Source organism: Oncorhynchus masou, chromosome 21, assembly GCF_036934945.1.
Source record: "Oncorhynchus masou masou isolate Uvic2021 chromosome 21, UVic_Omas_1.1, whole genome shotgun sequence".
Classification (NCBI taxonomy): Eukaryota; Metazoa; Chordata; class Actinopteri; order Salmoniformes; family Salmonidae; genus Oncorhynchus; species Oncorhynchus masou.
In genome coordinates, this window is record NC_088232.1 from 46,446,140 (window position 1) to 46,468,326 (window position 22,187).

General features: G+C 45.3%; 1 protein-coding gene across 2 annotated transcripts in view; it reads left to right on the forward strand.

The window, feature by feature from the left end:
• LOC135508415 (unconventional myosin-VI-like) overlaps positions 1–22,187 on the forward strand; it is a 116,843-nt gene that overhangs the window by 72,519 nt on the left and 22,137 nt on the right. For both annotated transcript variants that reach the window (XM_064928577.1, XM_064928576.1), the window contains exons 19-27: positions 7,335–7,373; positions 7,478–7,571; positions 7,721–7,851; positions 7,964–8,041; positions 8,138–8,267; positions 9,605–9,695; positions 10,019–10,169; positions 17,855–18,063; positions 18,427–18,505. In XM_064928577.1, coding sequence (XP_064784649.1) covers positions 7,335–7,373; positions 7,478–7,571; positions 7,721–7,851; positions 7,964–8,041; positions 8,138–8,267; positions 9,605–9,695; positions 10,019–10,169; positions 17,855–18,063; positions 18,427–18,505 — 1,002 coding nt within the window. The remainder of the gene's footprint in view (positions 1–7,334; positions 7,374–7,477; positions 7,572–7,720; positions 7,852–7,963; positions 8,042–8,137; positions 8,268–9,604; positions 9,696–10,018; positions 10,170–17,854; positions 18,064–18,426; positions 18,506–22,187) is intronic.

A 22,187-nucleotide genomic window follows, 5' to 3' on the forward strand; every position in this document is an offset into this window, starting at 1 on the left:
TAGTCGTTTAGCTCAGTTACCGTAGCTTTCTTGGGGACAGGAACAATGGTGGCCCTCTTGAAGCATGTGGGAACAGCAGACTGGGATAAGGATTCATTGAATATGTCCATAAACACACCAGCCAGCTGGTCTGCGCATGCTCTGACGCGGCTGGGGATGCCGTCTGGGCCTGCAGCCTTGCGAGGGTTAACACATTTAAATCTTTTATTCACGTCGACTGCAGTGAAGGAGAGTCCACAGGTTTTGGTAGCAGGCCATGTCAGTGGCACTGTATTGTCCTCAAAGCGAGCAAAGAAGTTGTTTTGTCTGTCTGGGAGCAAGACATCCTGGTCCACGACGGGGCTGGTTTTCTTTTTGTAATCCGTGATTTACTGTAGACCCTGCCACATACTCTACTTTGTCTCTATACTGACGCCACGGTTTCAGGTTTGGGAAGTTTTAATAGTTGCTGTGGGTACGACATCGCCGATGCACTTGCTAATGAACTCGCTCACCGAATCAGCATATTCGTCAATGTTGGTGTTTGACGCAATGCGGAACATATCCCAAATATCACATGATCGAAGCAATCTTGAAGCGTGGAATCAGATTGGTCGGACCAGCATTGAACAGACCTGAGTGCGGGAGCTTCCTTATATGCGTCGCGGAAGTTAGAATAACAATGATCCAGGGTTTTACCAGCCCTGGTAGCACAATCGATATGCTGATAGAATTTAGGGAGTCTTGTTTTCAGATTAGCCTTGTTAAAATCCCCAGCTACATTGAATGCAGCCTCATGCAGGATATGTGGTTTCCAGTTTACATAGAGTCAAATAAAGTTTGTTCATGGCCATCGATGTGTCTGCTTGGGGGGGAATATATGTGGCTGTGATTTTTATTGAAGAGAATTCTCTTGGTAGATAATGCGTTCGACTTTTGATTGTGAGGAATTCTAAGTCAGGTGAACAGAAGGACTTGAGTTCTTGTATGTTGTTATGATCACATCACGTCTCGTTACTCACATGGCATACCCCCCAGCCCCTCTTCTAACCAGAAAGATGCTTGTTTCTGTCGGCGCGATGCGTGAAGAAACCAGGTGGCTGTACCGACTCCGATAGCGTGTCTCGAGTGAGCCATATTTCCGTGAAGCAAAGAACGTTAGTCTCTTATGTCTCTCTGGAATGCTACTCTTGCTCGGATTTCATCAACCTTGTTGACTGGACATTGGCGAGTAGTATGCTCAGGAGCGGTGCGCGATGTGCCCGTCTCCGGTGCCTGTCCAGAAGACCGCTTCGTCTGCCCCTTTTACGATATCGTTGTATTGGATCGCCGGCTGGGATCCGATCCATTGTCCCGGGTGGTGGGCAAAACACAGGATCTGCTTCGGGAAAGTCGTATTCCTGGTCGTAATGATGGTGAGTTGACGTTGCTCTTATATCCAGTAGTTCCTCCCGACTGTATGTAATAAAACCTAAGATTACCTGGGGTACCTATGTTACAAATAACACGTAAACAAAACAAAAAACTGCATAGTTTCCTAGGAACGCGAAGCGAGGCGGCCATCTCTGTCATTGTTGATTGTTTCGATAACCCAATACTGCATCAGCAGATGCGCACACACAGCACCCATTGCTGTTTTCCTATCATACTCCTCCACCACCTGTCTTCCTGTATGGTCTGTTTGTGTGTGGGGATGCTTGAGTTGACACTTTTATTAATAATTCATCACATAAGATATGAAAAAATTACCTGAGTGTAGCATTGTCGAGAAAAAAGCAGGACGGATCTATTCAGTTTGATTACAAACAGATATGCTTTTATTAATACAACATCAAATAACATTAGAAAAGTTAGGCAATGTGAGGCAATCTATTGCAATGCAATGCTGTGAGGAAGGGAACATAGGTAAGTTTTATTTTTTTATTTTAATATGTTTTAAAATATTAATCTCTACTATCACCAGTGAAATATTGCCAAGTTGGGTATTACATACAGTCATTCTCTTGTGTTGTTCTCTTGTGTCTACATAGCTGTTACGGCAAATGAGTGAGGAGGTGTGGAGTCAGACGCAGAGAGCAAAAGATGTGGGAAAAAACACGCTTTAATGTCCTGGAAAAATAACATGAATAAAAGTAGGAAAACAAATGATCAGAAATATAAACGGACAGTGCGAAACCCAAAATACAAACAAAATACACTCAAACATAGAACAGACGAACAAGCCCGCACAAAACAGAAGCGGGCTGAACAAACTATATATAACCCTACCCTAACAACCAAACAAGAAACAGGTGATACTAATCAGACAAAACCAAAGGAACACAGAACAACGGATCGGTGATAGCTAGTAGACCGGCGACGACGACCGCCGAGTGCCAATATTCGTGACAGTACCCCCCCCTGACGCGCAGCTCCCGCAGCGCGCCGACGCTGGCCTCGGGGACGACCCGGGGGCCGAGGCGCTGGGTGATCCGGACGGAGGCAATGGAACTCTCTCAACATAGATGGATCTAGAATATCCCTCACCGGAACCCAGCACCTCTCCTCCGGACCGTACCCCTCCCAGTCAACGAGGTACTGCAAGCCCCTCACCCGGCGTCTCGAGTCCAGAATAGCTCGTATCTTGTACGCCGGGGACCCCTCGATGTCCAGAGGGGCCGGTGGAACCTCCGGAACCTCACCTTCCTGCATGGGACCAGCTGAGAAGAGACACATGAAACGAGGGGTTAATACGATAATACGAAGGAAGTAATAATCGATAACAAACCTTGTTTATTCTCCTCAGGACTTTAAATGGCCCTATACACTGCGGACCCAGCTTCCGGCAGGGCAAGCGGAGGGGCAGGTTTCGGGTCGAGAGCCAGACCCTGTCCCCTGGTGCAAACACGGGGGCCTCACTGTGGTGACTGTCAGCGCTCTTCTTCTGCCTTACACTCGCTTGGCGTAATGACTCTTGGACAGCCCTCCAGGTCTCCTTAGAGCGCTGCACCCACTCCTCCACCACAGGAGCCTCAGTCTGGCTCTGATGCCACGGTGCCAGGACTGGCTGGTACCCCAACACGCACTCAAATGGTGACATGTTGGTAGAGGAGTGGCTTAGTGAGTTCTGGGCTATTTCTGCCCAGGGAATATATCTCGCCCACTCCCCTGGCCGGTCCTGGCAATACGACCGCAGAAACCTACCCACCTCCTGGTTCACCCTCTCCACCTGCCCATTACTCTCCGGGTGATACCCTGAGGTCAGGCTGACCGAGACCCCCAGACGTTCCATAAATGCCCTCCAAACACGGGAGATAAACTGGGGGCCCCGATCAGAAACTATATCCTCGGGCACCCCGTAGTGCCAGAAGACATGGGTGAAAAGAGCTTCCACAGTCTGTAGGGCCGTAGGGAGACCGGGCAATGGGATAACACGGCAGGACTTAGAGAACCGATCCACAACGACCAGGATCGTTGTGTTACCCTGAGAGGGGGGAAGGTCAGTAAGAAAATCCACCGATAGATGGGTCCACGGCCGTTGTGGAACGGGAAGAGGTTGTAATTTACCTCGTGGCAGGTGTCTAGGAGCCTTACTCTGGGCGCACACCGAACAGGAGGAGACATAGAATCGCACATCCCTCCTCAAAGTGGGCCACCAGTACTTCCTCTGAAGACCTCGCACTGTCCTAAAAATACCTGGGTGACCCGACGAGGGTAGACAATGAGCCCATCGAATCGATTGATCACGAACAGCCAGCAGCACGTACCTAAGACCCTCCGGAGGTGCAGGGTCCTCCCATAGCGCCCGCTCGATGTCCGCGTCCACATCCCATACTACTGGTGCCACCAGCTTAGCTGCTGGAATGATGGGAGTAGGATCGATGGTGTCATAGAGTCTTGACAGCGCGTCGGCCTTAGTGTTGAGGGAACCTGGTCTATACGAGATAGTGAAACGAAATCTGGTGAAAAACATGGCCCACCTTGCCTGACGAGGATTCAGTCTCCTAGCTGATCGGATATACTTCCTGGTTACGGTGGTCAGTCCATATAAGGAAAAGGCGCTTAGCCCCCTCAAGCCAGTGTCCCCACACCTTCAGGCCCTTAACCATAGCCAACAACTCCCTATCCCCCACATCATAATTCCGCTCCGCTGGCCCGAGTTTCTTCGAAAAAAAGGCACAGGGGCGGAGCTTCGGTGGCGCACCCGAACGCTGTGAGAGCACCGCTCCAACCCCAGCCTCGGATGCGTCCACCTCTACTATAAACGCCAAAGAAGGATCCGGATGCGCCAACACCGGCGCCTCAGTGAACATCGCCTTCAACTTGTGAAAAGCTCCGTCCGCCTCTGCTGACCACTGTAAACGCACCGGCCCCCCTTTCAGCAGTGAGGTAATAGGGGCAGCTACCTGACCAAAACCCCGGATAAACCTCCGGTAGTAATTGGCAAACCCCAAGAACCGCTGCACCTCCTTTACCGTGGTCGGAGTCGGTCAATTGCGCACGGCCTTTACGCGGTCACCCTCCATTACCAACCCAGAGCTGGAAATGCGATAACCCAGGAAGGAAACTGATCGTTTGGAAAACTCACATTTCTCCGCCTTCACATACAGGTCATGCTCCAGCAGTCGTCTAAGAACCTTGCGCACCAGAGATACATGCGCAGTGCGTGTAGCGGAGTAGATCAAAATATCGTCAATATACACCACTACACCCTGTCCGTGCAGGTCTCTGAGAATCTCATCCACGAAGGATTGAAATATAGCTGGAGCATTCTTTAAACCGTATGGCATGACGAGGTACTCATAATGGCCAGAAGTAGTGCTAAATGCAGTTTTCCACTCATCTCCATCCCGAATACGCACCAGATTATAAGCACTCCTGAGATCCAGTTTAGTGAAGAACTGCGCTCTGTGAAATGATTCCACTGCCGTAGCAATGAGAGGTAGTGGGTAACTCAAACCCACCGTGATGGAATTTAGACCTCTATAATCAATACACGGACGCAAACCATCATCTTTTTTCTTCACGAAAAAGAAACTCGAAGAGACATGTGACATGGAGGGCCGAATGTACCCCTGTCCCAGAGCCTCGGTGATATAAGTTCCCATAGCCACCGTCTCCTCCTGGGACAAAGGATACACATGACTCCTGGGGAGTGCAGCGTTACCCTGGAGGTTTATCACGCAATCCCCCTGCCTATGGGGTGGTAATTGGGTCGCCTTCTTTTTACTGAAAGCGATAGCCAAATCGTCATACTCAGCTGGAATGTGCACGGTGGAAACCTGGTCTGGACTCTCCACCGTTGTCGCAACGATGGAAACCCCTACACACCTGCCTGAACACTCATCAGACCACCCCTGGAGAGTTCCCTGTTTCCACGAAATCGTAGTATTATGAATAGCTAGCCAGGGAATCCCCAGCACCACTGGAAACGCAGGTGAATCGATAAGGAACAAACTAATTCGCTCCTTGTGATTCCCCTGCGTAATCATCTCCAACGAAATTGTGGCTTTCCTCACCAGCCCTGACCCTAATGGTCGACTATCTAAAGAGTGCACGTAAAAAGGGGGGTCTACTTTTACTAACGGAATCCTCAACCTCTGAGCTAGTCCGCGATCTATAAAGTTTCCAGCTGCGCCTGAATCTACCAGTGCCTTATGCTGGAGAGAAGGAGAATAATTAAGGAAACAAATTAATAAGAACATGTGACCAACAGGAAACTCTGGGAGAGTGTGGTGCTTACTCACCTGGGGTGACCGAGAGGAGTGTTCTGCCTGCCTTCTCGATTCCCAGATGAATTCCTCCAGCACCGACCAGACGTGTGCCCTCTCCGTCCACAACTGGTACAGGAGGAGCTTCCTCCTCCGATCTCCCTAGACGCGTCCCTCCTAGCTCCATCGGGATAGGAGCAGGAGGGTCAGGAGGTAGAACTGACAGGACCCTTTCAGAACGTCCGCGAGCAGCTAGCAGATGGTCCAACCGGATCGACAGGTCTATCAGTCCATCCAGGCTATGTGTAGTGTCCCGACAGGCCAGCTTCCTGCGGACGTCCTCTCTCAGGCTACATCTGTAATGGTCTATCAGGGCCCTGTCGTTCCACCCTGCTCCAGCGGCCAAGGTCCGGAACTCCAGCGCGAAGTCCTGCGCGCTCCTCGTCCCCTGTCTGAGATGGAACAATCTCTCACCCGCCGCTCGACCTTCTGGAGGGTGATCGAACACGGCCCTGAAACGGCGGGTGATCTCCGGGTAATTGTCCTTCGCTGAGTCGGGCCCGTTCCAGACCGCATTAGCCCACTCCAGAGCTCTACCCGTAAGGCATGTGATGACCCACACTCTCTCCTCGTCCGAGGGAGCCGGCCGAACGGTGGCCAGGTAGAGGTCTAGTTGAAGCAGGAATCCCTGGCACCCCGTCGCTGCTCCATCGAACTCCCTCGGAGGCGTAATGCGCAGAGCGCTGGAACCGGATCCAGATGGGGGAGATGGTAGAGTTGCTGGTGGGAGGGTCGGTGGGGTAGTAGGGAGACCATTCCTCTCCCAACGATCCATCCTCTCCATCATTTGATCCATCGCTGATCCTAGGCGATGGAGGATGGACGTGTGATGAAGGACTCTCTCCTCCATAGTGGGAAGAGGAGTGGTCGCTGCTCCTGCTGACTCCATGTCGTTTTGCGGGCTTCTGTTACGGCAAATGAGTGAGGAGGTGTGGAGTCAGGCGCAGAGAGCAAAAGATGTGGGAAAAAACACGCTTTAATGTCCCGGAAAAATAACGTAGGAAAATAAAGTAGGAAAACAAATGATCAGAAATATAAACGGACAGCGCGAAACCCAAAATACAAACAAAATACACTCAAACATAGAACAGACGAACAAGCCCGCACGAAACAGAAGCGGGCTGAACAAACTATATATAACCCTACCCTAACAACCAAACAAGAAACAGGTGATACTAATCAGACAAAACCAAAGGAACACAGAACAACGGATCGGTGATAGCTAGTAGACCGGCGACGACGACCGCCGAGCGCCACCCGAACAAGAAGGGGAGTCACCTTCGGTAATATTCGTGACAATAGCGCAGTTTCAGTAAATGTCTTATATAATTTGCGAAAACATTCAATTTAGTTGAAGTGGCTTCTGCAGAATCCTCATGGGTCATGCATGGATCTTTTTTGTCTTTCTGTGTGCTGTTATCCCTCACCTGTCTTACTTTCTATTGGGTATGTCAGCATTATAACTAATGTTCTTTTCAGTTTTAAATGTGCAACGTCAAATATATTACCAATTTGTTTGTAAGTGCTCCTAAGGACCTTGTTGTGCAGTGTGGTGGGACTCAGACTAAGTATTAAACAAGCTTATTTTTCTGCCTGCCTTCACAGACCCAGTTGAATATACTTCTGGAGAAGCTTCGCAGCACTGTGAGTATCTGTGTCGCCATATCTGATGTCCTCTCTCTCACACTGGTAGTCATCAACTGAACTCAGATTGCATCTGATAGATATGTTTTACCTGTCTTTCAAAGGGTTCCAGCTTCATTCGCTGTGTGAAACCCAACTTGAAGATGGTGAGCCACCAGTTTGAAGGAGCCCAGATTCTGTCTCAGCTGCAGTGTTCAGGTATTGGCTAGGAGAGGAAGAACATACTCGCAGAACTATTATTAACATATTCACAGAAAAAAAAAGTTTAAAATGCAGTAGTTCGTTATAAAGATTACTAAGGATACACACACGTACACAAACACCATTCTCTCCCCTTTCCTCACCAGGCATGGTGTCAGTGCTGGACTTGATGCAAGGAGGCTTCCCCTCCCGAGCTCCCTTCCATGAGCTCTACAACATGTACAAACAGTACATGCCTGACAAGCTCACACGACTGGACGCCAGGCTCTTCTGCAAAGTGGGTGGCTCCCCCAAGATCAGCATTCCATTTCATATAAACCTTGTATTATTCACATGTTTATACTTTTAGAAGACTTTGACTGGTGGTTTTTGTTCTTGTTCCTCTGCAGGCTTTGTTCAAAGCGCTGGGGCTGAATGAGAATGACTACAAGTTTGGTTTGACCAGAGTGTTCTTCCGCCCTGGGAAGGTAAGCACTGCTTTCAGCTCTCTTTTTAATGTGCATGAATGTCATACGGGCCAAATTACCTCGAGTAATTCTCTTGATGTCCTGCTTCGTGGTCAGTTTGCAGAGTTTGACCAGATCATGAAGTCGGACCCGGACCACCTGGCAGAGCTGGTGAAGAAGGTCAACCAGTGGCTGGTCATCAGCCGTTGGAAGAAGGTCCAGTGGTGCTCCCTTTCTGTCATCAAATGTACGTCAACACCCCTGACTCATACTCGCACTGAGCTGGACAATGTACTGTAGAACAATAGCACTCCTCCTAGTTAACAATAATAATGGATTTAGTTGTTAGGGACCGATACAATGAAAAGATTGACACATTGCACCCTCATGCTTTAGGTTGAGCTAATTTGCAGCGTTATGTGTTAGGTTGCGCTAATTTGTAGCATCATGCTTTAGGTTCAGCAAATTTGTAGCATCATGCTTTAGGTTAAGCTAATTCGTTGCGTCATGCTTTAGGTTGAGCTAATTTGTAGCGTCATTTTTTATGTTGAGCTAATTTGTAGCATCATGCTTTAGGTTGAGCTAATTTGCAGCGTCATGCTTTAGGTTGAGCTAATTTGCAGCGTCATGTTTTAGGTTGAGCTAATTTGCAAAATGAGTCCCTACATGGGCTTTAAAATGGTGGAAAAGACCAAACTAACTTCTCAAACAAAACAGCCAATATAATGAAAAGGGTTCAAATGATTTCATGAGTCAGTAGTTGTTAAACTTTTCATAACTTTACATAATTTTGGCTCTACTTCTTCACAGGGCAAGAGGTTGAGAAATAGTTTTTTCCCCTCCATTTAGTCGAACACTGATTACCACACTCCGGCAGCTGTATTCTACTACCATAGTTCTTATGTTTCACTTTTCTATTGCTCGAGGCAATCTTTCACACTAAAAGCAGTTCCTTGGACCATTACCCTCCGTGCCAAGTTATATTGATTTTCCCTCCCATTTAACAAAGTGCAGCCCCGGCAGTGCTTATTAGGGTAAAGTATCAAATCAATGATATCACGTTGTAAGTAATAACTGTAGACTGCCTCGGCCCACCAGTTACCTGCTTTTTTAACCGTCAGGATATCCCATATCCGAGGATATATGCATTGTGATGGCTGGCTGCTCTTCCATTTTATTTCCCCCCCAAAAAATTCTAATGTAATATCCCTATTAAGAGTTGTGTGTGGTTTTATCTCTGTGTGAATTGGCCCAATATCAAGTCAAATCAAATTGTATTGGTCACATACACATGGTTAGCAGATGTTAATGTGAGTGTAGCAAAATGCTTGTGCTTCTAGTTCCGACAATACAGTAGTATCTATTAAGTAATCTAACAAATTCACAACTACCATATACACCCAAATGTAAAGGGATGAATAATAATATGTACATATAAATATATGGATGAGTGATGGCCATGCAGCATTGGCAAGATGCAGTAGATGGTATAGAACAGTATATACATATGAGATGAGTAATGTAGGATATGTTGACAATACTACGTTGACTAGATTTGACAATTTATTCCCCCCTCCCCCCCAGTGAAGGAGAAGATGAAGTATCGTGCCTCTGCCCTTGTTAAGATTCAGAAGACCGTCCGCATGTGGCTCTGTAAGAAGAAGCATAAGCCACGGTGGGTGTACACACACACACACACACCCACACGCCTGCGCGCACACACATTATCTTTGTTTAAAAGTGCTTCACACTCTGTGCCTTTTGATGGCTTCTCCACATTCTGCAGTTAGAAGTTCAAATCAATCTGGAGAGCTCAGCCGTGACTCGTGGCCGGCTCTGTCACCGTATTGCATTTGGAAAATATATATTGCTTTGGTGAATGCATCCATCCGGGTGATGGCTTTTTGAATTGTTTTGTTATCATGATATTCTGACTGTATGTGCACGTGCGAGCGTGCTCACACTAACGTGTGTGCGCGTGGGCTCATACGGCCACAGTGTCGACGGCATGGTGAAGGTGCGTAACCTGAAGATGCGTATGGAACGCTTCAACGAGGTGGTGGGTGCTCTGAAGGAGGGCAAGCAGGAGATGGCCCAGCAGGTCCAGGAGCTGGGGGCCTCCATCGACACCTTCATGGCCAATATCAAGGTGAGGAGGGCTCTCCTAGGCACAGATCTTTGATCCGCTTCCCCTGCCCCATTCCTAACCTTAAATGTTCCAATGCAGCTGTTTTTATCTCAATATCAAGTCATTTCTGACTAACAATTAAACACATGACTGTGATTTAGTTTTCAATTAAAATGGTCAAAAATAAACAAAAATAGCTTCTTATCAAATTTCTAGGACTGTTTGGGAGTTGTTTGAGTGGGGATAACTGAAAACTAGCTGTTATTGGCAGAGAGGCTCTTCTTCTTGGTTTGTAACTAATTTGAGTAAGGCCTAAACAGGCTGAAATGTCAGACGGTCTTTTCAAACAACTCTTACACTGAAAGGGCATTAGCATAATTTTCACAATTTCACAGTATTATTTCAACCTCAGTGTGTGTAAATACATATAAAAGCACAGGAAAATCATGTTTTTGGACTGTACTAGGACTTTAGCCATTAGTGGGGGAAATAATAAAACGGACCCAGGTCTATGGCAGAACGATTTTTTTCTTGAGTGGATGGTCAGGGGGCCGGAACATAATTACTAATAATTTGTACACTGCAAATTGACCACAAGAAGCCCAAAGAGATATTTGCGTAAAACATCATTTCAAACCTTGCTTAATTTGTATACACATATCACTCTATTATGCGTGGGAATACTTTGCAACAGTTTTCCAAAATTCAAATAACTTGGAGCTGATTTGCTTGTTTTTTTACAAACTTTTATGTCGAACAGTAAAAATTGAAATTGCTCAGAAAACTTGGGGGTCAAATAAACTCACCCATGGGCCAAATTCAGCCGGTGGGCCTCCAGTTTAGGAACACTGGTCTAGGGCCATCTTCATCCTACACCAACGAGGCCAGGGTGACTGGGTGCGTTCTTAAATTCGCTCTCAGAATAACTGATGAATTTACGAACGCTCAACACCCCGTTGAATATGACCGGTGACGGTAAACCTTGGCAAAAAAAAACGTAATTAAATTGTTGCCAGCAGCACAGTTCAATGCTGTGCTGCTGGCAACATTATGCTCTGGATAACATGAGAATGTTCTCTCATTTATGTCTGGAAGTAGCTATCAAGCTATCTAACTTTAGCCAGTTCGCTTGGGTGCTTGATTGCCGTTGTTAGGTCAGAATGCTCAGTTCAACCCTACTCTTTGGCCGAATCATCCAGTGTGGCTCTGAACACTCCGAGAGCGAAACACTCTGAAATTACGAACACACCCTAATATGTCTTAACTTTCTAATCTAATCCCGCTGATCTCATCACATCTCTCTATAATCTCATTTCATCTCCCTGTCATCTTGTCAGGGAGCCATTTCTTGGGGTTGTTTTGATCCGTAATCCTTTAAAATGGCTAAATATGGTAATGGTTCTCCCCTCTATTCTTCTGCTATAAACATCAGTCGGTATATGGTAAGGGATTTGTATTTATTATGGATACCCATTAGCAGCTACTCTTCCTGGGGTCCGACAAAACTAAGGCAGTTATACAATTTTAAAAACATTACAATACATTCATAACCGATTTCACATCACTCTAAGTGTCTGCCCTCAGGCCCCTACTCCACTACCACATATCTACAGCACAAAATCCATGTGTGTGTGTGTCTGTGTGTGTAGTGCTTATGTTATCGTGTGTGTTTTGTGTTGCTTTACAGTCCCCGCTGTTTCATTTCTCAAATGAGTTGCCAAACTTTACATCATTTTGGCTGTATTTCTTCAGGGAAAGAGGTTGAGAAATACTGTGTTTTTAATTTAATCGAACACTCCCCTCTCTCCCTCTGCTAGAAACATCAGTCTCCACTCGGGAGACTAGAAGACTGGCATCCCAGCAGAACATTTTCCACAACAGCAAATGTTTCTAGTCTCCTCTTTTTGTCTCCCTCGTTCCCTAGTTCAGTCACCTCTGCGTCTGCCCAACCCTGCGCTCCTCTGTTAGCCCATTGGCATCTGCTCTGTGTTCACCAGCTAATGATGCTATTCCTAGCCCTTTATGACGCACCTAGCGTAGCATCGCTAAGGGCCTAGTGTAGTATCGCTAAGGGCCTAGCGTAGCATCGCTAGCTGAATTATACAATAGTCATAAACAATAGCTGTCAGTCAGCTTGTCATTTCCCCCTGTGGTGTCTGTCTGAACCACGTCAGGGAAATCAATCCACCCTATACCCCCCACTAGATAGACAGGGTGTGACACCGAGGTGACCAGGGCAGCAGTGGTAGCAGGTGGCGGTGGGCCTCTGAGTCGATGTCTCTCTGGTTAGCTTATTGAATAGATCTGGAGGGTGTCACAACCCTAAACAAACAAGGGGATTTCTGCCAGGCCCACTGCGGAGGGCTGCCCCTCTCACTTCCTGAAATTGGACAGTTTTAATTCCACCACATGTATAGGAAACAATGATTAAATGAGAAAAAGTTTAATTAAATGAGATTCTGGGATGTTGGGAATTGGATGTTACTTTTGGCAGTTCGAAAAGACTATCTCAAATGCCTGTGTCAGTCGGTGCGCTCCTGTGTCTGTAGCAGTGCTAATGGGGATGGTAGTAGCACATATTGGGAATCATAACCAACGATTAACAAGGTTTAGTCTATGAAGGCATATGTTGTCTACATTGTATTCAGACCCCTTGACATTTTCAAAATGATGTTACTGAACAGCCTTATTCTAAAATTGATTATATCGTTTTTTCCCCCTCATCAATCTACACGCAATACCCGAAAATGACAAGGCAAAAGCAGTTTTTTAGAAATGTTTGAAAAAAACACACAAAAAACATATCACATTTACATAAGTATTCCGACCCTTTACTCAGTACTTTTTTCAAAACTTCTTATGGCTGGGGGGCATTATTGAGTAGCTTGGATGAATAAGGTGCCCAGAGTAAACTGCCTGCTCCTCAGTCCCAGTTGCTAATACAGTGGGGCAAAAACGTATTTAGTCAGCCACCAATTGTGCAAGTTCTCCCACTTAAAAAAGATGAGAGAGGCCTGTAATTTTCATCATAGATACACTTCAACTATGACAGACAAAAATCCAGAAAATCACATTGTAGCATTTTTTTATGAATTTATTTGCAAATTATGGTGGAAAATAAGTATTTGGTCACCTACAAACAAGCAAGATTTCTGGCTCTCACAGACCTGTAACTTCTTCTTTAACCTCTAGCGTCGAGCAATCCCGTATCCGGGAGCGTAATCATAGCCTCAAGCTCATTACCATAACGCAACGTTTCCTATTCATGAAAATCGCAAATGAAATTAAATAAATATATTCAAACACAAGCTTAGCCTTCTGTTAACACTGTCATCTCAGATTTTCAAAATATGCTTTTCAACCAAAGCTACACAAGCATTTGTGTAAGAGTATTGATAGCCTAGCATAGCATTAAGCCTAGCATTCAGCAGGCAACATTTTCACAAAAACAAACAAAAGCAAATCATTTCCCTTTGAAGAACTTCGGATGTTTTCAATGACGAGACTCTTAGTTAGATAGCAAATGTTAATTTTTTCCAAAAAGATTATTTGTGTAGACGAAATAGCTCTGTTTTGTTCATCACGTTTGGCTAAGAAAAATACCGGAAAATGCAGTCACTTACAACGCCAAACTTTTTTCCAAATTAGCTCTATAATATCGACAGAAACATGGCAAACGTTGTTTAGAATCAATCCTCAAGGTGTTTTTCACATATCTATTCGATAATCTATAAGTGGTGGCAGTTGGCTTCTCATCAGAAGCAAACGGAAAAATACTGCAGCTGGAGATTACGCAATAATTGCAACGGAGGACACCAAGCAACCACCTGGTAGATGTAGTCTCTTATGGTCAGTCTTCCAATGATATGCCTACAAATACGTCACAATGCTGTAGACACCTTGGGGAAAACGTAAGCTGACTCCTAGCTCCTTCACAGCCATATAAGGAATCATTGGCATGAGAAGGTTTCAAAAAATGCAGCACTTCCTGATTGGATTTTTATCTGGGTTTCGCCTGTAACATCAGTTCTGTGGCACTCACAGAAAATATCTTTGCAGTTTTGGAAACGTCAGAGTGTTTTCTTTCCAAAGCTGTCAATTATGTGCATAGTCGAGCATCTTTTCGTGACAAAATATCTTGTTTAAATGGGAACGTTTTTCATCCAAAAATTAAAAGAGCGCCCTCTATATCAAAGAAGTTAAGAGGCTCCTCTGTCCTCAACTCGTTACCTGTATTAATGGAACCTGTTTGAACTTGTTATCAGTATAAAAGACACCTGTCCACAACCTCAAACAGTCACACTCCAAACTCCACTATGGCCAAGACCAATGAGCTGTCAAAGGACACCAGAAACAAAATTGTAGACCTGCACCAGGCTGGGAAGACTCAATCTGCAATAGGTAAGCAGCTTGGTTTGAAGAAATCAACTGTGGGAGCAATTATTAGGAAATGGAAGACCACTATACAAGACCACTGATAATCTCCCTCGATCTGGGGCTCCACACAAGATCTCACCCAGTGGGGTCAAAATGATCACAAGAACGGTGAGCAAAAATGAATGACCTGCAGAGAGCTGGGACCAAAGTAACAAAGCTTACCATCAGTAACACACTACGCCGCCAGGGATTCAAATCCTGCAGTGCCAGACGTGTCCCCCTGCTTAAGCCAGTACATGTCCAGGCCCGTCTGAAGTTTGCAAGAGAGCATTTGGATGATCCAGAAGAAGATTGGGAGAATGTCATATGGTCAGATGAAACCAAAATATAACTTTTTGGTAAAAACTCAACTCGTCGTGTTTGGAGATCAAAGAATGCTGAGTTGCATCTAAAGAACACCATACCTACTGTGAAGCATGGGGGTGGAAACATCATGCTTTGGGGCTGTTTTTCTGCAAAGGAACCAGGACGACTGATCCGTGTAAAGGAAAGAATGAATGGGGCCATGTATCGTGAGAATTTGAGTGGAAACCTCCTTCCATCAGCAAGGGCATTGTTGAAACGTGGCTGGGTCTTTCAGCATGACAATGATCCCAAACACACCGCCCGGGCAACGAAGGAGTGACTTCGTAAGAAGCATTTCAAGGTCCTGGAGTGGCCTAGCCAGTCTCCAGATCTCAACCCCATAGAACATCTTGGAGGGAGTTGAAAGTCCATGTTGCCCAGCATGTCTGTGAGTATAACAGAACTCATATGGCAGGCAAAAACCTGAGAAAAAATCCAACCAGGAAGTGGGAAAGCTGAGATTGGTCGATTTTCAACTCAGCCCCTATTGAAGTTACAGTGGGATATTGGTCATATTGCACTTCCTAAGGCTTCCACTAGATGTCAACTGCCTTTAGAAACGTGTTTGATGCTTCTACTATGAAGGGGGGCTTAATGAGAGGGGAATGAGTCAGTTCTGGCAGCAGTCACGTGCTGGTCACGCGCATTTCACATGAGATGTATCTCCCGTTCCTTTGCTTTTCTGAAGACAAAGGAATTCTCCGGTTGGAATATTATTGAAGATTTATGTTAAAAACATCCTAAAGATTGATTCCATACATCGTTTGACAAGTTTCTACGGACTGTAACGGAACTTTTTGACATTTCGTCTGCATCTAGTGAACACGCTTTGAGTTTTGATTTGTTTAGCAAACGCACTAACAAGAGTAGCTATTTGGGAATAAATGATGGACATTATCGAACAAATCAAACATTTATTGTGGAACTGGGATTCCTGGGAGTGCATTCTGATGAAGTTATTTCTGACTTCTGTTGACTCCAACATGGCGTATAAATGTATTTGTTCTCTGAGCGCCGTACTCAGATTATTGCATGGTTTGCTTTTTCCGTGAAGCTTTTTTGAAATCTGACTCCGCGGTTGCATTAAGGAGAAGTGTATCTAAAGTTCCATGCATAACACTTGTATTTTCATCAACATTTATAATGAGTATTTCTGTAAATTGATGTGGCTCTCTGCAAAATCACCGGATGTTTTTGGAACTACTGAACATAATGCGCCAAAGTATACTGAGATTTTTTTATATAAATATTAACTTTATCAAACAAAACATACATGTATTCTGTAACATGAAGTCCTATGAGTGTCATCTGATGTAGATCATCAAAGGTTAGTGATTAATATTATCTCTATTTCTGATTTTTGTGACTCCTATCTTTGGTTGGAAAAATGGCTGTGATTTTCTGTGGCTTGGCTCTGACCTAACATAATCATTTGTGGTGCTTTCACTGTAAAGCCTTTTTGAAATCGGACACTGTGGTGGGATTAACAACAAGATTACCTTTAAAGTGGTATAAAATACTTGTATGTTTGAGGAATGTTAATTGTGAGATTTTTGTTGTTTTGAATTTGGCGCCCTGCACTTTCACTGGCTGTTGTCGTATCGATCCCGTTAACGGGATTTCAGCCCTAAGAAGTTTTAAAGCACATTTGGCAGTGATTACAGCCTTAGTCTTCTTGGGTATGACGCTATAAGCTTGGCATGTGTATTTGGGGAGTTTCTCACATTTATTCTCTGCAGATCCTCTCAAGCTTTGTCCGGTTGGATGGGGAGCATCACTGCATAGCTATTTTCAGGACTCTCCAGAAATGTTAGATCGTGTACAAGTCCGGGCTCTGGCTGGGCCACTCAAGTACATTCAGAGACTTGTCCCAAAGCCACTCCAGCGTTGTCTTGGCTGTTTGCTTAGGGTCATTGTCCTGTTGGAAGATGAACCTTCGCCCCAGTCTGAGGTCCTGGCCAAAGAGTTCAATCTTGGTTTCAATCAGACCAGAGAATCTTGTTTCACATGCTCTGAAAGTCCTTTTTGCAAACTCCAAGTGAGCTGTTATGTGCCTTTTACTGAGGAGTGGCTTCCGTCTGGCCACTCTACCATAAAGGCCTGATTGGTGGAGTGCTGCAGAGATGTTTGTCTTTCTGGAAGTTTCTCCCATCTCCACAGAGGAGTTCTGAAGCTCTATCAGAGTGACCATCGGATTTTTGGTCATCTCCCTAACCAAGGCCCTTCTCCCCCATTTGCCAGCTCTAGGAAGTGTCTTGGTGGTTCCAAACTACTTCCATTTAAGAATGATGGAGGACACTGTGTTGTTGGGGACCTTCAATGCTGCAGAAATGTTTTGGTACGCTTCCCCAGATCTGTGCCTTGACACAATTCTGCCCCGGAACTCTACGGACAATTCCTTCGACCTCGTGGCCTTGTTTTTGCTTTGACATGCACTGTCAACTGTGGGACCTTATATAGACAGGTGTGTGCCCTTTTCAAATCATGTCCAATCAATTGAATTTACCACAGGTGGACTCCAATCAAGTTGTAGAAACATCTCAAGGATGATCAATGGAAACATGATGCACCTGAACTCAATTTTGAGTCTCATAGCAAAGGGTCTGAATACTTATGTAAATACATTACTTCTCTTTTATTTTTAATACATTTGCAAACATTTCGGGGAAACCGGTTTTCACTTTGTCATTGTGGGGTATTTTGTGTAGATTGATGAGGAACATTTTTTATTTAATCCATTTGAGAATAAGGCTGTAATGTAACAAAATGTGGAATAAGTAAACTGGTCTGAATACTTTCCAAATGCAGTGTATATGTTTATAATACTGACCATGACATACTGTATGACAGACAGGTCCAAATAATTCTGGTTTTAGCCTATGACACCACTCCTATGACCTTTTAACCTATGCCCCCTCCTATAGGCCACAGTGATGACCAGGAAGGAGATTGACCAGGAGTACCAGGGGCTGGTGAAGAGCTTGGAGCAGCTGCTCTCCTCCATGCAGAAGAAGAAGCAGGAGGAAGATGAGATGGAGAGGCTGCGGCGCATCGAAGAGGAGATGGAAAGAGAGAGGAAGAGGAGGGAGAAGGACGACCAGCAACGGCAGCAGGAGGAGAACGACAGAAAGAAGTAAGGGGGGGGTCGGAACATAAATGGGTAGCACTAGGGTGGGCTATTTCGGTAGTGGAGGGCTTTTGGATCTAGTGTGTTAGTGCTGGGCCGGAATAAAAGCCTGCACAAGTGCACCAAAGCAGCCCTTCATATTTTGGTTGAAGTCATTGGCATGATGACCTCTCAATTTTAAAGAAACCCCCAACAGGATATGTCCAGAGTTGATGCTCAGAGACTGAGCTTATACATGGTTCATGGTTTGATCATGTCATTGAGAACATTGATCAGGCAGAGGCATGTCCATCTGTGATCTAAAGTAACATGGCGCTTTGCCATATAAGAGCATTAACCATCTCTGTCGTCCCTGCCCCCTCTCATTAGGAAATCAGAGATGGAGCATAAGAGGAAGCAGGAGGAGGAGGAGAGGAAGAGGAGGGAGGAAGAAAAGAAGATTATGCAGGTTTGTGACCCCAATGAAGTGACCTTTTTGTAGAAAAGGAGAGCTTTGTTACGCTTCTCCTCCTACAAGACACTCCAACACTGCCCACTCCATCACATATTGACCCTTTTGCCTGATAGTAGCCTGTAGTCTCTTGCTATGGCGCAGCCTTTCGTCTCTTACTATGGAGCAGCCTTTCGTCCCTTACTATGGAGCAGCCTGTCGTCTCTTACTATGGAGTAGTCTCTTACTATGGAGTAGTCTCTTTACTATGGAGAGTGTTCTCTTACTATGTCTTATGGAGCAGCCTGTCTCTTACTATAGAGCAGCCTTTCGTCTCTTACTATGGAGCAGCCTGTAGTCTCTTACTATGGAGCAGCCTGTCGTCTCTTACTATGGAGCAGCCTTGTCGTCTCTTACTATGGAGCAGCCTGTCGTCTCTTGCTATGGAGTAGTCTCTTACTATGGAGCAGCTTGTCTATGGAGTAGTCTCTTACTATGGAGCAGCATGTAGTCTCTTGCTATGGAGTCGTCTCTTACTATGGAGCAGCCTGTAGTCTCTTACTATGGAGCAGCCTGTCGTCTCTTACTATGGAGCAGCCTGTAGTCTCTTACTATGGAGCAGCCTGTAGTCACTTACTATGGAGCAGCCTGTCTCTTATCATGGAGCAGCCTGTAGTCTCTTACTATGGAGCAGCATGTAGTCTCTTACTATGGAGCAGCCTGTAGTCTCTTACTATGGAGCAGTCTCTTACTATGGAGCCTGTATGGAGTAGTCTCTTACTATGGAGCAGCATGTAGTCTGTTACTATGGAGCAACATGTAGTCTCTTACTATGGAGCAGCATGTAGTCTCTTGCTATGGAGTAGTCTTTTACTATGGAGTAGTCTTTTACTATGGCAGCCTGTAGTCTCTTACTATGGAGCAGCCTGTGTCTCTTACTATGGAGCAGCATGTAGTCTCTTACTATGGAGTAGCCTGTCTCTCTTACTATGGAACAGCCTGTCATCTCTTGCTATGGAGCAGCCTGTAGTCTCTTACTATGGAGCAGCATGTAGTCTCTTACTATGGAGCAGCATGTAGTCTCTTACTATGGAGCAGTCTATGGAGTAGTCTCTTACTATGGAGCAGCCTGTAGTCTCTTACTATGGAGCAGCCTGTAGTCTCTTACTATGGAGCAGCCTGTGGAGTCTCTTACTATGGGAGCAGCAGCTCTTACTATGGAGTAGTCTCTTGCTATGGAGCAGCCTGTAGTCTCTTACTATGGAGCAGCATGTAGTCTCTTACTATGGAGCAGCATGTAGTCTCTTGCTATGGAGTAGTCTCTTGCTATGGAGTAGTCTCTTGCTATGGAGCAGCCTGTAGTCTCTTACTATGGAGCAGCCTGTAGTCTCTTACTATGGAGCAGCATGTAGTCTCTTACTATGGAGCAGCATGTAGTCTCTTACTATGGAGTAGTCTATGGAGTAGTCTCTTATTATGGAGCAGCCTGTAGTCTCTTACTTTGGAGCAGCATGTAGTCTCTTACTATGGAGCAGCCTGTAGTCTCTTGCTATGGAGCAGCCTGTCGTCTCTCCTCTCCTGCCCTGTGTTCCCCCTCCTGTCCTCTCCTACCCTGTATCCCCCCTGTCCTCTGCTACCCTGTATCCCCCTGTCCTCTCCTACCCTGTATTCCCCCCTGTCCTCTCCTACCCTGTATTCCCCCTGTCCTCTCCTACCCTGTATTCCCCCTGTCCTCTCCTACCCTGTATTCCCCCTGTCCTCTCCTACCCTGTATCCCCCCTGTCCTCTCCTACCCTGTATTCCCCTCTTGTTCTCTGCTACCCTGTTCCCCCTGTCCTCTCCTACCCTGTATTCCCCCTGTCCTCTCCTACCCTGTATTCCCCCTGTCCTCTCCTACCCTGTATTCCCCCTGTCCTCTCCTACCCTGTATCCCCCCTGTCCTCTCCTACCCTGTATCCCCCCTGTCCTCTCCTAACCTGTATTCCCCCCTGTCCTCTCCTAACCTGTATTCCCCCCTGTCCTCTCCTACCCTGTATTCCCCCTGTCCTCTCCTACCCTGTATTCCCCTCCCCTCTTGTCCTCTCCTACCCTGTATTCCCCTCCCCTCTTGTCCTCTCCTACCCTGTATTCCCCCCTGTCCTCTCTCCTACCCTGTATTCCCCTCCTGTCCTCTCCTACCCTGTATCCCCCCTGTCCTCTCCTACCTTGTATCCCCCCTGTCCTCTCCTACCCTGTATTCCCCTCCTGTCCTCTCTCCTACCCTGTATTCCTCTTTTCTTCTGTCTTGTATTGCAATATGCTGTTCCCTCTTTCTCTCCTCCTCTGCCCTCTATTCCCAGCCCCGGGCCCCCTTTTCCCCTCCTTTCTTCCCTTTTCCTCTCATTCTTCTTCTGTTCTCAACTCTCCATTTCCATCAATCCTCTTCCTTCCTCATTTATCACATTTTTCCACAAGTACATACAGTAGCCGGCCACCCCTGGGCCGGTGGTTCGACATTTTTGCAGAATGAGGTGTATTTTGTTGGCCTCTGGTACATTCTAATGGCTTGACTCCATCTGAAATACACAGTGAAATGATTGAATACTTTATCAAGTTTACCTCATAGATTGGAAACAATAGTTGTGGTATTGTGTCGAAAGACATTACTTTAATATTTATATTACTGAATATATTTGAATTCAGTGTATTTTTAGATGTTCTGGATCTTGTCTAGGCCTATTGTTAGGTTATATTACTTGTTAGATATTACGGTTAAATGTTAAAAAGGTTTAATGTTCTCTTACTTAGAAAAATTGTCCTGATCAAATCAAATGTATTTGTCACATACACATGGTTAGCAGATGTTAATGTGAGTATAGCGAAATGCTTGTGCTTCTAGTTCTGACCATTGAGATTAAAGTCTTTACAGTTTTACCGTAAGATATGTATTGCCACCGATGTTTGTTCTTTAAATTATGTATTTTATTAATAACCTTTTAAGGATTGTACCCCCCTTTTTTCCAATTTTTGCCTAAAATGTCATACCCAAATCTAACTACCTGTAGCTCAGGACCTGAAGCAAGGATATGCATATTCTTGACACCATTTGAAAGGAAACACTTTGTGGAAATGTGAAATTGATGTAGGATAATTTAACACATTAGATCTGGTAAAAGATGATACAAAGAAAAAAACATGCATTTATTTTTTTGAACTATCTTTGAAACGCAAGAGAAATGCAATCATGTATTTAGATTTTGGCCACTAGATGGCAGCAGAGTATGTACAAAGTTTTAGACGGATTCAATGAACCATTGCATCTCTGTACAAAATGTTGTATCAAACAATAGCATGGTATTCTTTCATTGTAATAGCTACTGTAAATTGGACAGTGAAGATAGATTAACAAGAATTTAGACATCTTATATGGGCAGAAAGCTTATGTCCTGGGAATTGTTTTTGTTGCTTACAACCTCATGCTAATCACATTAGCCTACGTTAGCTCAACCGTCCCGTGGGGGGACACCGATCCCGTGTTAAAACATTGTGTTTCCCTCTCAATTACACATTTTTTTAATAGGAAAACCACTAAATTTGTTTTTCTAAGTTAACAACCACACAAGCTCACAGAATGTGACCGCTGAAGCATGTAGCGAGTAAAAATCATCTGTCAGTTGCAACACTCACTACCGAGTTCCAAACTGCCTCTGGAAGCAACGTC